The sequence below is a fragment of the Ascaphus truei genome, chromosome 1 (genome assembly GCF_040206685.1).
Source record: "Ascaphus truei isolate aAscTru1 chromosome 1, aAscTru1.hap1, whole genome shotgun sequence".
NCBI classification, from domain to species: domain Eukaryota; kingdom Metazoa; phylum Chordata; class Amphibia; order Anura; family Ascaphidae; genus Ascaphus; species Ascaphus truei.
Genome location: NC_134483.1, coordinates 542509336 through 542528115, shown reverse-complemented (window position 1 = coordinate 542528115; position 18780 = coordinate 542509336). Strand labels below are relative to the sequence as shown.

At 52.8% G+C, this 18780-nt stretch overlaps 1 protein-coding gene across 8 annotated transcripts in view; it reads right to left on the bottom strand.

Annotated features, from left to right (window-relative positions):
- The window catches only part of DCTN1 (dynactin subunit 1), a 272607-nt gene that overhangs the window by 189091 nt on the left and 64736 nt on the right, over nucleotides 1–18780 (bottom strand). For 6 of the 8 annotated variants that reach the window (XM_075573554.1, XM_075573564.1, XM_075573579.1 and 3 more), the window contains exons 3-5: nucleotides 17993–18071; nucleotides 13547–13578; nucleotides 6061–6081 (exon numbers count right to left, since the gene is read on the bottom strand). In XM_075573554.1, the coding sequence (XP_075429669.1) occupies nucleotides 6061–6081; nucleotides 13547–13578; nucleotides 17993–18071 (132 nt within the window). The remainder of the gene's footprint in view (nucleotides 1–6060; nucleotides 6082–13546; nucleotides 13579–17992; nucleotides 18072–18780) is intronic. The other 2 variants (XM_075573570.1, XM_075573601.1) reach the window with 1 other exon arrangement.

Here is an 18780-nt window from a genome sequence, read left to right as displayed (position 1 = left end):
ATAACCGGTATGGCACCAGAGTGAATGTCCGTACATATATCCATGAATACTCGCTTGGTAACTGTGTGATCCCTCCCTACTGAAAGAGAGACCTCTGAGGGTTTAGAAACCCGTTGCACATTGTTACATCTATGTTGGAGCCTCCTGTTGGTCCATTAAAAGGTATTTCCAAATGGCAACAAAAACACACCGCACACCGGCTATTAGAATGATGCCTTGGATGAACCGCAATGTTTGAATGAATGCGGAGAAGTTCGCTCCTGTATACATACAAACGCATAACAATATAACCTCAAAGTGTTCTGTTTGTTAAGTTAAATAACAAGGGTTAAAACTCCCTGGTTTGCAGTACTGATCAGTTGTCTGTAAGAAAGTGCGACATATTGTATATCTTGGATAAAAGACATACCCCAGGGCGCTGGTAGATGGCACTGCATAGATATTGCAGACATAAGAGCTTTACTTCTCCATTTTCCTAGTCTGCACACGGGTTTGACGTATTCCCCCCCAACATCTTTATTTAATACCATATGATGTCATTAATTATTTCCGCCTCACTTTCCCGCATTCTTACTTTCGCCGCATGCCAACTGACACTTTCTTTGTCTGCTTTTGGTCTAAACTTTATAGCTATCTGACTGTCCATATCTGCCACCAGGCTATGTGCATGATGTCACCGATGAATTCACGCCAGGTACATACAAAGACCCCTTGGGACATGTATGTATACATATTTTTTTTAGATGGCCAGCCAAAGTTTTCTTCTCCCCCTTAACATTACAAAGTATGTTCTGCTTTTGTGATTCTAGTGGAAGTAAGGCCCTCCTCGGGACCTGGCTAAGCAAAGGGTTCTTCTCACAAGAACATGGTCCACTCAGCACATTGTGAATACTGCCGCATATTTTGACAGAACTTAAAGTGGTTTAAAAGCAGATCAGAGATGTACTTTGTAGGGAAGCAGGTAGTAAAGAGCACTCCGTTTTACAAACATTCAACATGACCAAGACGTGGCAAATATTCTCTATATCATTGCAATTCTCCCGTCACCAAGAGACCCAGGAAATCTGTACTTTTATCATTTTGATCAGCATGTTTCAAAGGGAAATTTTCCCTGGGTTTTAATTACAGAGCAACAATTATCTAATCATTACCCTGAAGGGTAACAGTTTTCACATTATGAATCTCGACTTTTACTGGATCCAATATTCAAGGTTGCTTTCATATTCCTAATCTACTGGAACCCCTTGTCCTGCTTTTAGCTGGCATGAGGAGTTTATCTTCCACACATCAGGATGACATAAAAGAAACCTTAGGCCTGATCACTGACTGCTGACAGGAATCACATCCGAATGGGAAAATACTGCAAACACCAGCATAACATATTGTACAGCACGGGTGGCCAATGCCAGTCCTCACGGGCCACAACAGGCCAGGTATTAAGGACGTACCGGTTCAGCACAGGTGGCACAATCAGTGGCTCAGTTGAAGACTCCGCCACGTGCTGAAGCAGGGATATCCTGAAAAGCTGACCTGTTGGCCACTCCTGCTGTAGAGAATTCAGTGACAGGGAAAGTGTTTTGCTTCAGTCATGAAGACAAGACAGACTGCATGGGTATATACAAGAGAGCGCGTTAACAATTAGCAGCAGTGGGACCTCACGAGGTTTGTAATGTCATTTTGGTTGCATTTAAAGATTTACGCAAGCTTTTCCAACACCTGTACCACATATATTTGCATTACCTGTGCTTACAAGAGAATGTCACTATACACATTGCACTGCTAATAGAAGGATCAGACAGTCCGAGGGCCGGTCTCCCCGAGCCTCAGGGGGCCACATTGGGCCGCCAGTTAAAGGGCCCTGGTATATACCCTGATCTAGACTACTGACCTCTTAACAAGCTGTGACGGGAGGGGGTAACCAGGCTCTCAAATAAAAGGTTACGCCCGTTTTGGATACCCCTGGTCCGAGTATAAGGGTTCAAGAGAGTTGGCTCTTGTGCCCAGTAACAATGAAACCGTGCAATGGTTCATTGGTAATAAGAAGTATTTGTTGTGTTTCTCCCTTTCCGGGCATGCCAGCGAGCAGGGGTTGCTAGGGGATGAGTTTCCGGGCGTGCCAGCGAGCAGGGATTGCTGGGGCATGAGTTTCCGGGCATGCCAGCGAGCAGGGATTGCTGGGGGATGAGTTTCCGGGCGTGCCAGCGAGCAGGGATTGCTGGGGGATGAGTTTCCGGGCGTGCCAGCGAGCAGGGGTTGCTGGGGGATGAGTTTCTGGGCGTGCCAGCGAGCAGGGATTGCTGGGGGATGAGTTTCTGGGCATGTCAGCGAGCAGGGATTGCTGGGGGATGAGTTTCCGGGCGTGCCAGCGAGCAGGGGTTGCTGGGGGATGAGTTTCCGGGCGTGCCAGCGAGCAGGGGAATGAGTTTCTGGGCATGCCAGCGAGCAGGGGTTGCTGGGGGATGAGTTTCCGGGCGTGCCAGCGAGCAGGGATTGCTGGGGGATGAGTTTCCGGGCGTGCCAGCGAGCAGGGGTTGCTGGGGGATGAGTTTCCGGGCGTGCCAGCGAGCAGGGGTTGCTGGGGGATGAGTTTCTGGGCGTGCCAGCGAGCAGGGATTGCTGGGGGATGAGTTTCTGGGCATGTCAGCGAGCAGGGATTGCTGGGGGATGAGTTTCCGGGCGTGCCAGCGAGCAGGGGTTGCTGGGGGATGAGTTTCTGGGCGTGCCAGCGAGCAGGGATTGCTGGGGGATGAGTTTCTGGGCATGTCAGCGAGCAGGGATTGCTGGGGGATGAGTTTCCGGGCATGCCAGCGAGCAGGGGTTGCTGGGGGATGAGTTTCTGGGCGTGCCAGCGAGCAGGGATTGCTGGGGGATGAGTTTCCGGGCGTGCCAGCGAGCAGGGATTGCTGGGGTATGAGTTTCCGGGCGTGCCAGCGAGCAGGGGTTGCTGGGGGATGAGTTTCTGGGCGTGCCAGCGAGCAGGGATTGCTGGGGGATGAGTTTCCGGACGTGCCAGCGAGCAGGGGTTGCTGGGGGATGAGTTTCCGGGCGTGCCAGCGAGCAGGGGTTGCTGGGGGATGAGTTTCCGGGCGTGCCAGCGAGCAGGGGTTGCTGGGGGATGAGTTTCCGTGCGTGCCAGCGAGCAGGGATTGCTGGGGGATGAGTTTCCGGGCGTGCCAGCGAGCAGGGATTGCTGGGGGATGAGTTTCCGTGCGTGCCAGCGAGCAGGGGTTGCTGGGGGATGAGTTTCCGGGCGTGCCAGCGAGCAGGGGTTGCTGGGGGATGAGTTTCCGAGCGTGCCAGCGAGCAGGGGTTGCTGGGGGATGAGTTTCCGGGCGTGCCAGCGAGCAGGGGTTGCTGGGGGATGAGTTTCCGGGCGTGCCAGCGAGCAGGGGTTGCTGGGGGATGAGTTTCCGGGCGTGCCAGCGAATTGTTGACAGAATGTGCCTAGGAGGTCGGGGTCCGGAGATGTCGGTTCCCCTAAGAAGGGACCCGGGAATCAGGCCTGGTTCTCGGATACATGTAGGCACTTTGTCCTGGCAATATCTCCACTTGAAAACGCAAGCGCGACTCACCGCTAGGGTTCCCTGCTTCAGCACAGCCCAGAAAGGAGAATGGGGCACAGGGATGAACAAGTGTCCCTGTAATTGTGGGGATCCCTAGGTTAAGGGGGGTACCCCCAGTTAGTGCCCAGGTGACCCAGAACCTGTATTGGGTTTGTGGGTGCCCCAACTGTATATAAGGTCGTGGGGGACTCTCGGAGTCCAGGCTAAGTCCAAGAGATAGTGTGTGGGGAATAGAGGCTGATAGGAATAAAAGTACATCTTTCCTATTCTATTCCCCATACCCAGGATTTAGGAGTGTAGTAAACTATACTTTATTAATATACTATAATGTGCTTGGGATTTTCGGAACATATGTCCAGGCAGGATGCCAGGGCTAACTCATGGGCGCCAGTAAGTCTGCTGGACATCGGAGTTCAACGTAGCCAGAGGATACCAGAGGGATGCAATTGGGCAGCATGGAAGGGCTCAAGTAACAAGGTCATGAGAACAATGGCAGTTGTCCGCGCTGCCATTTGCTCTGACAGACCTAGTGGAGCCTGCCCAGCGGGTGGCATTGAGATAGCCAGGGACGGAGGTGGCAGACTTGCGCATGTCCCTTGGCAATTTCATATCTCCCACTGACCCAGCTTTTCTAGTCGGCTGGTCTCTGATTGGTTGCTGGGAAAGTTCCCATGCGATTATTGGCTGCTTAGTTTCATGAATGAAACCCGGAATACCATAAAGAATCTGTGAGCCAATCAGATTGGAGTTCCCCAGTAGTAAGAGTGCGGGGCGGGCTTTTCAAAGTTGCTCTTGCGCGAATAGCAGAGCAACCGGCTTCGATTTCATGCCTGAAAAGTCTGCCCGCCTGAGACTAAGTCCCGACTTTTTGTGGCCAAGTTCTCAATATCAAAAAGTAGCCGACGCGGCTGTAATTTCATGCCGATTTTAGTTCCAGGAGTTTGGTACTAACTCAAGAATGTCCAAGTTCTCAGAAAGGAAGGGAGCGGTGTCGTGTGGAACTTCACGCAGATTTGGGAACCAGGAGATTCCGGGCTAAGTCCCGGTCAGGGTAAAACTCTTATTTAGAGTTCCCTGCACCTAGGAAAGTCTAGTTTTGGACCCCAGACCCACAGTAAGTGTGTCTTTTTATCTGTATTTTGTGTTCCATTGTGTGTAAGCGAATTTATGCGAATAAACTACAATTTATTTTATTACCTTGTTGTGCTCAGTGAATGAACCCGGTTATAAAGGTGTAAATTGCCTGGTCTCCCGTGACACTGAGGAGTAGGTGAGTATTTATGGCTGACAGAAAGAAGAGATATGTGTAAATATTAATATGTCACACTAGGGTATTTCTGCGCCCACAGTTTCGTTATAATAAGGGAACTTTGATACTGGCTTTGGCCAGCTTTTAACTGCCCTAAATCACAAATAAGCATGCACTTCATTTATTTAACCCCTTAAGGGTACTTTCACATACATCACAATGTTTAATTCATAGGACAGTAAGAAATGGCATATATTCAGTGTAGGTAGCTGCTAAACGGAGGTTACCGTGACGAGGCTGGCGGCTTGAATCAGGTTTTGATCAAAAGATGCAACCAAATGACCCCTTTGTTACACAGACTCAGGTTCTCAATGTAAACACGGCACTAGTATATTTTAGCCCAAATTGGTAGGAGCACAGGAATTGTTCTTTGTTTTCCATATATGTTAGGCCAATCCTTTTACCCGCAGCAGACTCCTAAAGGGAGGAGCGCTGTAATATGTACAGTATTTGATTCCACGGACGTCTCGCATGTCCCTACTTTTACAGAACGCGTTGCAAACTATTTGTGGATAGCGGTGCCGAGTGATCGATATGCATTAAGAAAGCAGACTGGAAGCTGGAAGCTTAAAAGCATTAAAAACCAATACAGAGACGTGTTCTGTGCAGCGCTCCGGCCAAGCGCTTACTTTATCTAAACACACGGCGCCAACGGAAACAAAGGATATATTTATACGCCACTGGTTCATTAACCCATGGAATGCCATTGTTGCCAGTAATGCTCTGGTAACTCATGCAAGGCTATGTTACACCTCAACATTAAAGAAGCAGAACCATGTATCATCTAACTCAGGGGAGGCCCACGCCAGTCCTCAAGGGCCACCAACAGGTCAGGTTCTCAGGATATCCCTGCTTCAACACAGGTGACACAATCAGTCCTAGCTTCAGCACAGGTGGCTCAGTCGAAGACAGCCATATCCTGAAAACCTGGCCTGTTGGTGGCCCTTGAGGACTGGAGTTAGCTTCCCCTGACCCTCTCTGGCTATTCAAATAGATCTTTACCCGTCATCCGAGTGCTGAGCTGGCAGTGCCTGGGAAGTGGGCATGCAATGGGCGGGCATGCAGAGGGGGTACGACGAGCACAAAGACAATGGGTTTTGGGAGCGGGGCGATGAAGGTCTCATGCTCATGGTGAGGATGATGGGGGTTCGGTGACAAGTAATGGGTAGAATAAGAAATAGGCACCACCTTCTTGGGTTTCACTCCACGCTGCATGAAGAGAGGGCAAAGGTTAGAAAGGTTAGACAGGTTAGAAAGGTTAGACAGGTTAGACACTGCGGTATAAAGGTGAAAGTTTCAGATAATAAACGAAAGGCACAACTGTATGTTACTGTACAGGAAACCGGGGAGGAACAGAACAGTTTGGGGAGAAGGGAGGAACCTTTAAAGTAATATACGACCTTTCCCTGTGGGAAAACCGTCCTGCCCAATACATCACAGTGTACACCATCCATCACGGTGTACACCATCCATCACGGTGTACACCATCCATCACGGTGTACACCATCCATCACGGTGTACACCATCCATCACGGTGTACACCATCCATCACGGTGTACACCATCCATCACGGTGTACACCATCCATCACGGTGTACACCATCCATCACGGTGTACACCATCCATCACGGTGTACACCATCCATCACGGTGTACACCATCCATCACGGTGTACACCATCCATCACGGTGTACACCATCCATCACGGTGTACACCATCCATCACGGTGTACACCATCCATCACGGTGTACACCATCCATCACTGTGGGAAGACCCGGAGTTACAGTCTGGTGGTACCGCGAGCATGTAGCAGAGAGAGAGAAGAGAGAGAAGAGAGAGAAGAGAGAGAAGAGAGAGAAGAGAGAGAAGAGAGAGAAGAGAGAGAAGAGAGAGAGAGGGAGAGAGAGAGAGAGAGAAAAGAGAGAGAGAGAAAAGAGAGAGAGAGAAAAGAGAGAGAGAGAAGAGAGAGAGAAAAGAGAGAAAAGAGAGAGAGAAAAGAGAGAGCGAGAGTGTCCTGTTTTGCACAGCACCTATAAATACAGTGCTTTCTTTAAATAAAGTACATGTTTAGAGCAGCCGCTGAGCATTGGGACAGACATTTGGAACTGTAGCTTTATAATGACAAGTTATTGTCTCTGCTCGAGATTTCAGCAGCAGCAGTTTATAGCATGAAAGAGGTCCCTCTAGTGGCATCGTTGTGTACAACACTCGCCGTGCCTGTATGGACGCCAGGCAGGTGATATTGTGGCATTATTCTAAGGGACGCAGAACTGAAACTCTCTCTGCACTCAAATTCACGGTCGGCAACCTTGAGAAGATCAGATTAACGGTTTGCCGGTATGGGATATATTGTGGCATGGCAAATCAATGTTACCGTATCCGTGTGTCGGTATAAATGTATACAGGATCACCTAAGCTAGGACACATTAACCATTTATCTACACAAAGCAACCCTGAATTCGGACTAGACTTGTTGGATCTGTAACACGGTCATTTTTACATACATAATGGAAAAATAAATCCGGTTGGGTCCTGGGGAAACTTACAAGGGTAACATCACTACATTAAGACGCAGGGGTGGCCAACTCCAGTCCTGAAGAGCCAACAGGGCCGGGTATTAGGGATACCCCTGCTTCAGCACAGGTGGCTCAATCAGTGGCTCCGTTAAAGACTGAGCCACTGATTGAGCCACTTGTGCTGAAACAGGGATATCCTGAAACCCTGACCTGTTGGTGACCCTATATAAACCAAAAGAGGAAACTGTAGGTCCCATAGAACAGGACCTACCGAAACGCCAAACTGGGGCACACCATGGCGAGTGCAAGAGTATGAACTTTATTTAGACAGACAGCCCGACTATAAAAAAAACACTAAAAACATATAGTGAACCGTCTCCAAAAGTGCAAATATACAGGAATATGCACATGGTGATGCAGCGTTAATGGCAGCTCCTATGTAAACCGCTAATGCAGGAAATGCCTACGCTAAACCTAAACGCACTTATGAGCGCTACAAATCTAACGGGCTTTCTCAATGATTCCACGCACAGGCGGGGGACAGTGGGAAATAGGCTCCTCACTATGACATGGGGGCATATCCATGAGAAGTAATACCCCTGGATAAAAAGTAAAAAACCTCAAAGTGAGTGTATGTATACAGATGAACAGAATGAATATACAGTGTCTTATGATTAGGGATTAGAAGATGCTCCCAAACATCGACTCAGCTCTCAATGCCTTTCATAGGTACCTGCTGCAATAAAGGAGTAGGACGCCAACGCTGGTTACGTATTTGCGTGCTCAGAGCCGTGCGCGCGGCTCCGACGGATAATTTAGTAGACGGAGAGGTTGTGGGAGGGACACATCACATATTGATATGCTAAACAAGGCTTTTTTTTAGCAGCCACTCACATGGTACACCAGCGACGTGAGGCCATCCTTTCATATCCCAAGCACCGAGCACGGGAAATGTTCCTGCTAACGTCTCTGAGCGCTTACTTTGGCAACGCAGACTACTGGGAGGTTTCATTCAAGTTGTATGGGTCAAATAGTTCATGGGGTTCTAGTTCTGTTGCTGCAGGCTGCAGGCTACCCCCCCCCCCTCCCCCAATCTGCCCTAGTACTAATACTACTAAGGGACACACAGTATATATATATATATATCTCGGCACAGCATAGCCAGTATTTTTGGCCTAGTGCAGAGCACAGGGTTACTAAAGGCAGGCTGTCCCTTCTCCCCACTCGTGTGCCCTGCTGACATTACTAGGGCTGACACTAGTGACCCCTATAATATCCTAGGATAATGGGTAGTTGTACCAGAGGGCACAAGGGGTGAAGAGATCCCAAAAGCGGTGCACGCCTCCTAGTGGTAGTAAAGTGGTATTAAGTAAAATCAATGTTTTAATGGGTATATTTAAAATAAAGCACACAGTAATGTGCAATGTTGAAGGAATTTAGGGAGGGGGGTACTCTCCTATTGGTCAGTGGCACCGATGAGGTGCTCCCCCACTATCCTGTGATCAGACAGAGCACGGGAGCGCAAACTTTTTCAGCTGCGCCCACCTGCTTGTTCCCCCTTGCTTTCGCACCCCCCCCCCCCACCTTACGTCCCTTCTCTGCAATGCACCGCTTACGCCCCGTCTCTGCAATGCACCGCTTACGTCCCTGCTCTGCAATGCACCGCTTATGTCCCTGCTCTGCAATGCACCGCTTACGTCCCTGCTCTGCAATGCACCGCTTACGTCCCTGCTCTGCAATGCACCGCTTACGTCCCGTCTCTGCAATGCACCGCTTAAGTCCCGTCTCTGCAATGCACCGCTTACGTCCCTGCTCTGCAATGCACCGCTTACGTCCCTTCTCTGCAATCCACCGCTTACGTCCCTTCTCTGCAATGCACCGCTTACGCCCCTGTTCTGCAATGCACCGCTTACGTCCCTTCTCTGCAATGCACCGCTTACGTCCCGTCTCTGCAATGCACCGCTTACGCCCCTTCTCTGCAATGCACCGCTTACGCCCCGCCTCTGCAATGCACCGCTTACGCCCCTTCTCTGCAATGCACCGCTTACGTCCCTGCTCTGCAATGCACCGCTTACGTCCCTTCTCTGCAATGCACCGCTTACGCCCCTGCTCTGCAATGCACCGCTTACGTCCCTGCTCTGCAATGCACCGCTTACGTCCCTGCTCTGCAATGCACCGCTTACGTCCCTTCTCTGCAATGCACCGCTTACGTCCCTGCTCTGCAATGCACCGCTTACGTCCCTGCTCTGCAATGCACCGCTTACGCCCCTTCTCAGCAATGCACCGCTTACGCCCCTGTTCTGCAATGCACCGCTTACGTCCCTTCTCTGCAATGCACCGCTTACGTCCCGTCTCTGCAATGCACCGCTTAAGTCCCGTCTCTGCAATGCACCGCTTACGTCCCTGCTCTGCAATGCACCGCTTACGTCCCTTCTCTGCAATGCACCGCTTACGTCCCTGCTCTGCAATGCACCGCTTACGTCCCTGCTCTGCAATGCACCGCTTACGTCCCTGCTCTGCAATGCACCGCTTACGTCCCTGCTCTGCAATGCACCGCTTACGTCCCTGCTCTGCAATGCACCGCTTACGTCCCTGCTCTGCAATGCACCGCTTACGTCCCTGCTCTGCAATGCACCGCTTACGTCCCTGCTCTGCAATGCACCGCTTACGTCCCTGCTCTGCAATGCACCGCTTACGTCCCTGCTCTGCAATGCACCGCTTACGTCCCTGCTCTGCAATGCACCGCTTACGTCCCGTCTCTGCAATGCACCGCTTACGTCCCTGCTCTGCAATGCACCGCTTACGTCCCTTCTCTGCAATCCACCGCTTACGTCCCTTCTCTGCAATGCACCGCTTACGCCCCTGTTCTGCAATGCACCGCTTACGTCCCTTCTCTGCAATGCACCGCTTACGTCCCGTCTCTGCAATGCACCGCTTACGCCCCTTCTCTGCAATGCACCGCTTACGCCCCGCCTCTGCAATGCACCGCTTACGCCCCTTCTCTGCAATGCACCGCTTACGTCCCTGCTCTGCAATGCACCGCTTACGTCCCTTCTCTGCAATGCACCGCTTACGCCCCTGCTCTGCAATGCACCGCTTACGTCCCTGCTCTGCAATGCACCGCTTACGTCCCTGCTCTGCAATGCACCGCTTACGTCCCTTCTCTGCAATGCACCGCTTACGTCCCTGCTCTGCAATGCACCGCTTACGTCCCTGCTCTGCAATGCACCGCTTACGCCCCTTCTCAGCAATGCACCGCTTACGCCCCTGTTCTGCAATGCACCGCTTACGTCCCTTCTCTGCAATGCACCGCTTACGTCCCGTCTCTGCAATGCACCGCTTAAGTCCCGTCTCTGCAATGCACCGCTTACGTCCCTGCTCTGCAATGCACCGCTTACGTCCCTTCTCTGCAATGCACCGCTTACGTCCCTTCTCTGCAATGCACCGCTTACGTCCCTTCTCTGCAATGCACCGCTTACGTCCCGTCTCTGCAATGCACCGCTTACGTCCCGTCTCTGCAATGCACCGCTTACGTCCCTGCTCTGCAATGCACCGCTTACATCCCGTCTCTGCAATGCACCGCTTACGTCCCTGCTCTGCAATGCACCGCTTACGTCCCTGCTCTGCAATGCACCGCTTACGTCCCTGCTCTGCAATGCACCGCTTACATCCCGTCTCTGCAATGCACCGCTTACGTCCCTGCTCTGCAATGCACCGCTTACATCCCGTCTCTGCAATGCACCGCTTACGTCCCTGCTCTGCAATGCACCGCTTACGTCCCTGCTCTGCAATGCACCGCTTACGTCCCTGCTCTGCAATGCACCGCTTACGTCCCTGCTCTGCAATGCACCGCTTACGTCCCTGCTCTGCAATGCACCGCTTACGTCCCTGCTCTGCAATGCACCGCTTACGTCCCTGCTCTGCAATGCACCGCTTACGTCCCTGCTCTGCAATGCACCGCTTACGTCCCTGCTCTGCAATGCACCGCTTACGTCCCTGCTCTGCAATGCACCGCTTACGTCCCTGCTCTGCAATGCACCGCTTACGTCCCTGCTCTGCAATGCACCGCTTACGTCCCTGCTCTGCAATGCACCGCTTACGTCCCTGCTCTGCAATGCACCGCTTACGTCCCTGCTCTGCAATGCACCGCTTACGCCCCGTCTCTGCAATGCACCGCTTACATCCCTGCTCTGCAATGCACCGCTTACGTCCCTTCTCTGCAATGCACCGCTTACGCCCCGTCTCTGCAATGCACCGCTTACGTCCCGTCTCTGCAATGCACCGCTTACGTCCCGTCTCTGCAATGCACCGCTTACGTCCCGTCTCTGCAATGCACCGCTTACGTCCCGTCTCTGCAATGCACCGCTTACGTCCCGTCTCTGCAATGCACCGCTTACGTCCCTGCTCTGCAATGCACCGCTTACGTCCCTTCTCTGCAATGCACCGCTTACGTCCCTTCTCTGCAATGCACCGCTTACGCCTCTTCTCTGCAATGCACCGCTTACGCCCCGTCTCTGCAATGCACGGCTTACGTCCCGTCTCTGCAATGCACCGCTTACGTCCCTTCTCTGAAATGCACCGCTTACGTCCAGTCTCTGCAATGCACGGCTTACGCCCCTTCTCTGCAATGCACCGCTTACGTCCCTGCTCTGCAATGCACCGCTTACGTCCCTGCTCTGCAATGCATCGCTTACGTCCCTGCTCTGCAATGCACCGCTTACGTCCCGTCTCTGCAATGCACCGCTTACGTCCCGTCTCTGCAATGCACCGCTTACGTCCCGTCTCTGCAATGCACCGCTTACGTCCCTGCTCTGCAATGCACCGCTTACGTCCCTGCTCTGCAATGCACCGCTTACGTCCCTTCTCTGCAATGCACCGCTTACGTCCCTTCTCTGCAATGCACCGCTTACGTCCCTTCTCTGCAATGCACCGCTTACGCCCCCTGCTCTGCAATGCACCGCTTACGTCCCTTCTCTGCAATGCACCGCTTACGTCCCTTCTCTGCAATGCACCGCTTACGTCCCTTCTCTGCCATGCACGGCTTACGTCCCTGCTCTGCAATGCACCGCTTACGTCCCTTCTCTGCAATGCACCGCTTACGTCCCGTCTCTGCAATGCACCGCTTACGTCCCGTCTCTGCAATGCACCGCTTACGTCCCGCCTCTGCAATGCACCGCTTACGTCCCTGCTCTGCAATGCACCGCTTACGTCCCGCCTCTGCAATGCACCGCTTACGTCCCGCCTCTGCAATGCACCGCTTACGTCCCGCCTCTGCAATGCACCGCTTACGTCCCGCCTCTGCAATGCACCGCTTACGTCCCTGCTCTGCAATGCACCGCTTACGTCCCTGCTCTGCAATGCACCGCTTACGTCCCTGCTCTGCAATGCACCGCTTACGTCCCTGCTCTGCAATACACCGCTTACGTCCCGTCTCTGCAATGCACCGCTTACGTTCCTTCTCTGCAATACACCGCTTACGTCCCGTCTCTGCAATGCACCGCTTACGTCCCGTCTCTGCAATGCACCGCTTACGTCCCGTCTCTGCAATGCACCGCTTACGTTCCTTCTCTGCAATACACCGCTTACGTTCCTTCTCTGCAATACACCGCTTACGTCCCTGCTCTGCAATGCACCGCTTACGTTCCTTCTCTGCAATACACCGCTTACGTTCCTTCTCTGCAATACACCGCTTACGTCCCGTCTCTGCAATGCACCGCTTACGTCCCGTCTCTGCAATGCACCGCTTACGTCCCTTCTCTGCAATGCACCGCTTACGTCCCTGCTCTGCAATGCACCGCTTACGTCCCTGCTCTGCAATGCACCGCTTACGTCCCTTCACAATGAGCTGCAGATTGAGCCTTGTACAGTGGGTTATCTGAATGTTGACGACTTGCACAGCTCCCCTGTAATCATCATGTTGTCTCCGCACACATCACCAATTCATTAATACTAACACCTCAATACGTGCACCCATTGGACGAATGTAGAATTACACCAACTATGGCTCACATCCACAAAAGGCCTTTACTCGCCTTCATACCAAATCATATCAATGGGAGTAAAGGCGTGCTGAAGATTAGCACCATTTTGCGGACCTGCACCTACGCCCAAACATTGCACTGAACCAAAAATACTTTGCATGGACGTCGTCAGCACTCACCAATTTACTGCTTTTGGGAGTCTCCGCTACCTCTGCAAGAAGAAAAGATTTGTGTTATTCCAGTAAATAACAGAACAGTTACCAGAATATGGGCCGTTATAATGCACAATAACTGCGATAATGGATTTATATACTAGAGAACGGAATAGCCACAACAACAATTAGATATCTGGAGATCCCAAAACCCTTACTGGAGGCCTCCAATACAGAGCACTGAGGACACCCAGTGCCTGCACTAATGGTCTATTCTTCCCGTGACCATTAGTAAATACATCCCTTTTATAGGGGGGTACTTTGGGGGTTACAGTATAGATTTGGCAGGGAAATCCCAAAGATTACCACTGGATGTTAATTTTCCTCCCCCATAAACTCACAAACGGGAGACTTACGTGTCCTGTTTTATATAGAAAATGCTTCAGAACCAGAAGCCATGTTATAAAGCCAACAAGGTGCCTTAAGTGGCTACAATACTTTGATGCAGTAATTGTGGCTGTACTAAAGCATTTTATTTACACGTATCTATGGAACTAGCTTCATTAGAAACATTCACTCTCCTTAAAATAACATGATCACATAATGTTTCTATTTTCTGGGGGCCCGTGTCATTCTAACACTCCAGCGATAACACAATCTCTAAACTAAAGACATTGGGTAAAGATAGAAATAACTCGCCACAACATTTCCTTACAATAGGGCAGGAGTGGCCAACTCCAGCCCTCAAGGGCTACCAACAGGACAGAGTTTCTAAGCCAAGACTAAGCCACTGATTTAGCCACCTGTGCTGAAGCCGAGACCGATAGTCCCGGCTTCAGCACAGATGGCTCAGTGTGAGTCACCTGTGCTGAAGCTAAGACTGATTGAGCAATCTGTGCTGAAGCTGGGACTGAGCGAGTCACCAGTGCTGAAGCAGGGATATCCTGAACCTCCAACCTGTTGGTAGCCCTTGAGGACTGGAGTTGGCCACCCCTGCTATAAGGGCATCAAAAGTAACAATTACAGCTAAACTCCATTATAGCGCGATCCGTCACAACGCGAATCCGCTCTCCCCCTCCAGCGGCCGCGGAACCCCCGAGGGGTGCAATGTTCGCCGCCAAATTATTTTTATAAACGCGCAACGCAATCCGCACATAGCGCAATCACATTCTTTGGACCCCAAGCACCACACTATAATGGGGTTCAGCTGTATATTGAAATACTTCTACTTGGCGTCAGTATATTGACACATTAAACATGTCAGACGTTGGCTTGCTTTGGTCCTAGGAAGAAGTGCCTCTGCAGAAAGCCTGAAAGGGTTATGGATAAGGGATCCTACCAGCCCGATTAAAAAGCTGTGTGTGCTGTGCACGCGCATAGTAAGTGAAACTTCTTTGACTTTTGTCACAGAAATTGTATTTGTGTTGGTGATGTTTTAATTAAAAATCAAAATACAATTTCAGTTACAAAACGCAAATAAATTTGACTTATAATGCGCGTGCTCGGCACACATCCCCTGTATTAGCTATTTGCACTAAGTGTGAATTCCTTGTGTGTATGTGTGTCAGTGTGTGTGTATGTCAGTCAGTCAGTGTGTGTGTGTGTGTGTATGTCAGTCAGTCAGTCAGTGTGTGTCAGTCAGTGTGTGTGTGTGTGTGTGTGTCAGTCAGTGTGTGTGTATGTGTGTATGTGTGTGTATGTGTAAGTCAGTGTGTGTGTCAGTCAGTGTGCGGGGAGGGGTGGGTCAGTCAGTCAGTGTGCGGGGAGGTGTGGGTGGGTCAGTCAGTCAGTGTGCGGGGAGGTGTGGGTGGGTCAGTCAGTCAGTGTGCGGGGAGGTGTGGGTGGGTCAGTCAGTCAGTGTGCGGGGAGGTGTGGGTGGGTCAGTCAGTCAGTGTGCGGGGAGGTGTGGGTGGGTCAGTCAGTCAGTGTGCGGGGAGGTGTGGGTGGGTCAGTCAGTCAGTGTGCGGGGAGGTGTGGGTGGGTCAGTCAGTCAGTGTGCGGGGAGGTGTGGGTGGGTCAGTCAGTCAGTGTGCGGGGAGGTGTGGGTGGGTCAGTCAGTCAGTGTGCGGGGAGGTGTGGGTGGGTCAGTCAGTCAGTGTGCGGGGAGGTGTGGGTGGGTCAGTCAGTCAGTGTGCGGGGAGGTGTGGGTGGGTCAGTCAGTCAGTGTGCGGGGAGGTGTGGGTGGGTCAGTCAGTCAGTGTGCGGGGAGGTGTGGGTGGGTCAGTCAGTCAGTGTGCGGGGAGGTGTGGGTGGGTCAGTCAGTCAGTGTGCGGGGAGGTGTGGGTGGGTCAGTCAGTCAGTGTGCGGGGAGGTGTGGGTGGGTCAGTCAGTCAGTGTGCGGGGAGGTGTGGGTGGGTCAGTCAGTCAGTGTGCGGGGAGGTGTGGGTGGGTCAGTCAGTCAGTGTGCGGGGAGGTGTGGGTGGGTCAGTCAGTCAGTGTGCGGGGAGGTGTGGGTGGGTCAGTCAGTCAGTGTGCGGGGAGGTGTGGGTGGGTCAGTCAGTCAGTGTGCGGGGAGGTGTGGGTGGGTCAGTCAGTCAGTGGGGGGGTGTGGGTCAGTCAGTGTGGGGGGGGGGGGGGTGTGGGTGGGTCAGTCAGTGTGTGTGTGGGGGGGGGTGTGGGGGGTCAGTCAGTGTGGGGGGGGGGGTGTGGGTGGGTTAGTCAGTGTGTGGGGGGGTGTTGTGGGTGGGTCAGTCAGTGTGTGTGGGGGGGGGTGTGGGTGGGTCAGTGTGTGGGGGGGGGTGGGTCAGTCAGTGTGTGGGGGGGGGTGGGTCAGTCAGTGTGGGGGGGGGGGGGGGGGGTGGGTCAGTCAGTGTGTGGGGGGGGTGGGTCAGTCAGTGTGTGGGGGGGGTGGGTCAGTCAGTGTGGGGGGGGGGTGGGTCAGTCAGTGTGTGGGGGGGGTGGGTCAGTCAGTGGGGGGGGGGTCAGTCAGTGTGGGGGGGTGGGTCAGTCAGTGTGTGGGGGGGGGGTGGGTGGGTCAGTCAGTGTAGGGTCAGTCAGTGTGTGGGGGGGGTGGGTGGGTGGGTCAGTCAGTCAGTGTAGGGTCAGTCAGTGTGTGGGGGGGGGGGGTGGGTCAGTCAGTGTGTGGGGGGGGTGGGTGGGTCAGTGTGTGGGGGGGGTGGGTGAGTCAGTGTGTGGGGGGGGGGGTGGGTGGGTCAGTCAGTGTGTGGGGGGGGGGGGTGGGGGGGGGTGGGTGGGTCAGTCAGTGTGTGGGGGGGGGGTGGGTGGGTCAGTCAGTGTGTGGGGGGGGTGGGTCAGTCAGTGTGTGGGGGGGGGGGGGGGTGAGTCAGTGTGTGGGGGGGGGTGGGTGAGTCAGTGTGTGGGGGTGGGGTGGGTGGGTGAGTGAGTGTGTGGGGGGGGGGGGGTGAGTGAGTGTGTGGGGGGGGGGGTGGGTGGGTGAGTCAGTGTGTGGGGGGGGGTCAGTCAGTGTGTGGGGGTGTGTGTCAGTGTGTGTGTGTCAGTCAGTGTGTATGTGTGTGTGTGTGTGTGTCAGTCAGTGTGTATGTGTGTGTGTGTGTGTGTATGTGAGTCAGTGTGTGTGTATGTGAGTCAGTATGTGTGTATATGTCAGTGTGTATGTATGTGTGTGTGTGTGTCCTGCCCCCCTCTCTCCTGACTCTCCCCAGCACACTTGTCCTCCCCCCAGCACACTTGTCCTTTCCCTGCACCCAGACCCTTTCAGCAGTCCGCCTCCCCCCCCCCCCATTCCTACCAGATCGCGGCACAGAGGAGATGGAGGCAGTGTCGGTGGGGGGAGAGGGAGAAGCGCGTCATCGTCAGCTGGAGCCGACTCGGAGGCTTCTGATGGTGCTGTGGGGGACGTGGGGGACGCAGCGCACTCATCACCCCCCTCCTCCCCCCCCGTTACCGGAGCAGGAGCAGTTCTATGCCTCGGTCGGGGCATGCACCGGGAGGAGAGGCCGCAGGAGATCAGTGCCTGCATAGAGCCCCGGGGAGCAGTGTGGACTTCAGTGTCCCTGTGAGGAGAGTCATGGCGTCTCGAGCGTCGCCATGACTACCGGGCATGCGCAGCATATCAATGGGCGGGGAACGGGCGGGAAATCAGCGGCGCCGTCACAACTGCGCATGCGTGGCATGGCAGCGGCCGTTAGGAGCGGCGGCTATCCCCGCCGCATATGTCACGATGTGGGGGGGGGGGCCATTAGGAGCGGCGCCGGCGGATCTGATTTGTGGAGCGGGTGTGATGTCAGTGTTGGGGTCGGGCTGAGCCAGAACACAGCCCGGCCTCAACTGCCAGCACTGACGTCACATCCGTTTCATTTCTGTCTCCACAATTCTTTTTTGCCCCATCACGAATGAGGTGCCACTAAGGAAGTTTCACTTCAATAAGGATATGCGACTGGAAACCAAGCAGTGACTGCTGCATTATAGTAATCAGACCAAGAGGCCCGTATCCGCCATACATCATCTTGCAAACAGAAAGCTCTCCCCAGGTTAAAGCAAAGGACCTCGTACCTCTTTTGAGAACCTTAGAGGCAGCCGGTTCCGGAGTCTCTGGGGACGTGGTGTCTGCGCCATCTTCCACAAGCTGAATCTAACGCAAGAAGAAAAAAACACAGACATTTTGTTTTCTTCCAATACCTCGAGCTGCCATGCAGTATATTCGCTGGCAGAAGGGCGCACCACCGGCATTGAAGGGATTTAAAGGGAACGCACTGTAGGCACCTTGAAGGGGTGACCAATACACTCTCTCGGCCCTCGCAGCGTCTCTTGCATTACAAGCTGGGTGATGAACGGGTCAGTTTATGGCGCGATGACATAGGTCAATAACATGAAACGGACAGGTATTAAAGCTGCAGTCCCAGCAATATTCTGTGGGGGTTTTTTAATAAATCAGTTCTGCACTATGAGAAAATACTTGTAGCATTTTTTACAAACAACTCTGAATGACATTTTTAATGTATTATAATGTAACAAGCATCTTTTGTTTCTACAGCAACCATTTACAAAGTCACATCCCCTTCCTCTTCTGAAACAGGCTTTGGCACACCCCTTTTTGAGCCCCGCCCTCTCTCTAGCAGTGCACCAATTGTATCTAGTCACTGCCTGGTCACATGATCTTCCCATCTTTGGTCCTGAAAACACAAATAAGTAATGTGTGTGCACTCGGACCCCGTCACTGGTGCGGGCTGCAAGTATTCAGTGGATAGTGTGAAAAAGAACAAGTATTAGTGCTCTGAATTAGAGCTAGTTAGTACACCTGCTCTCGGAGCCTTCCCCGTGTGCTCACCTAACAAGTATGT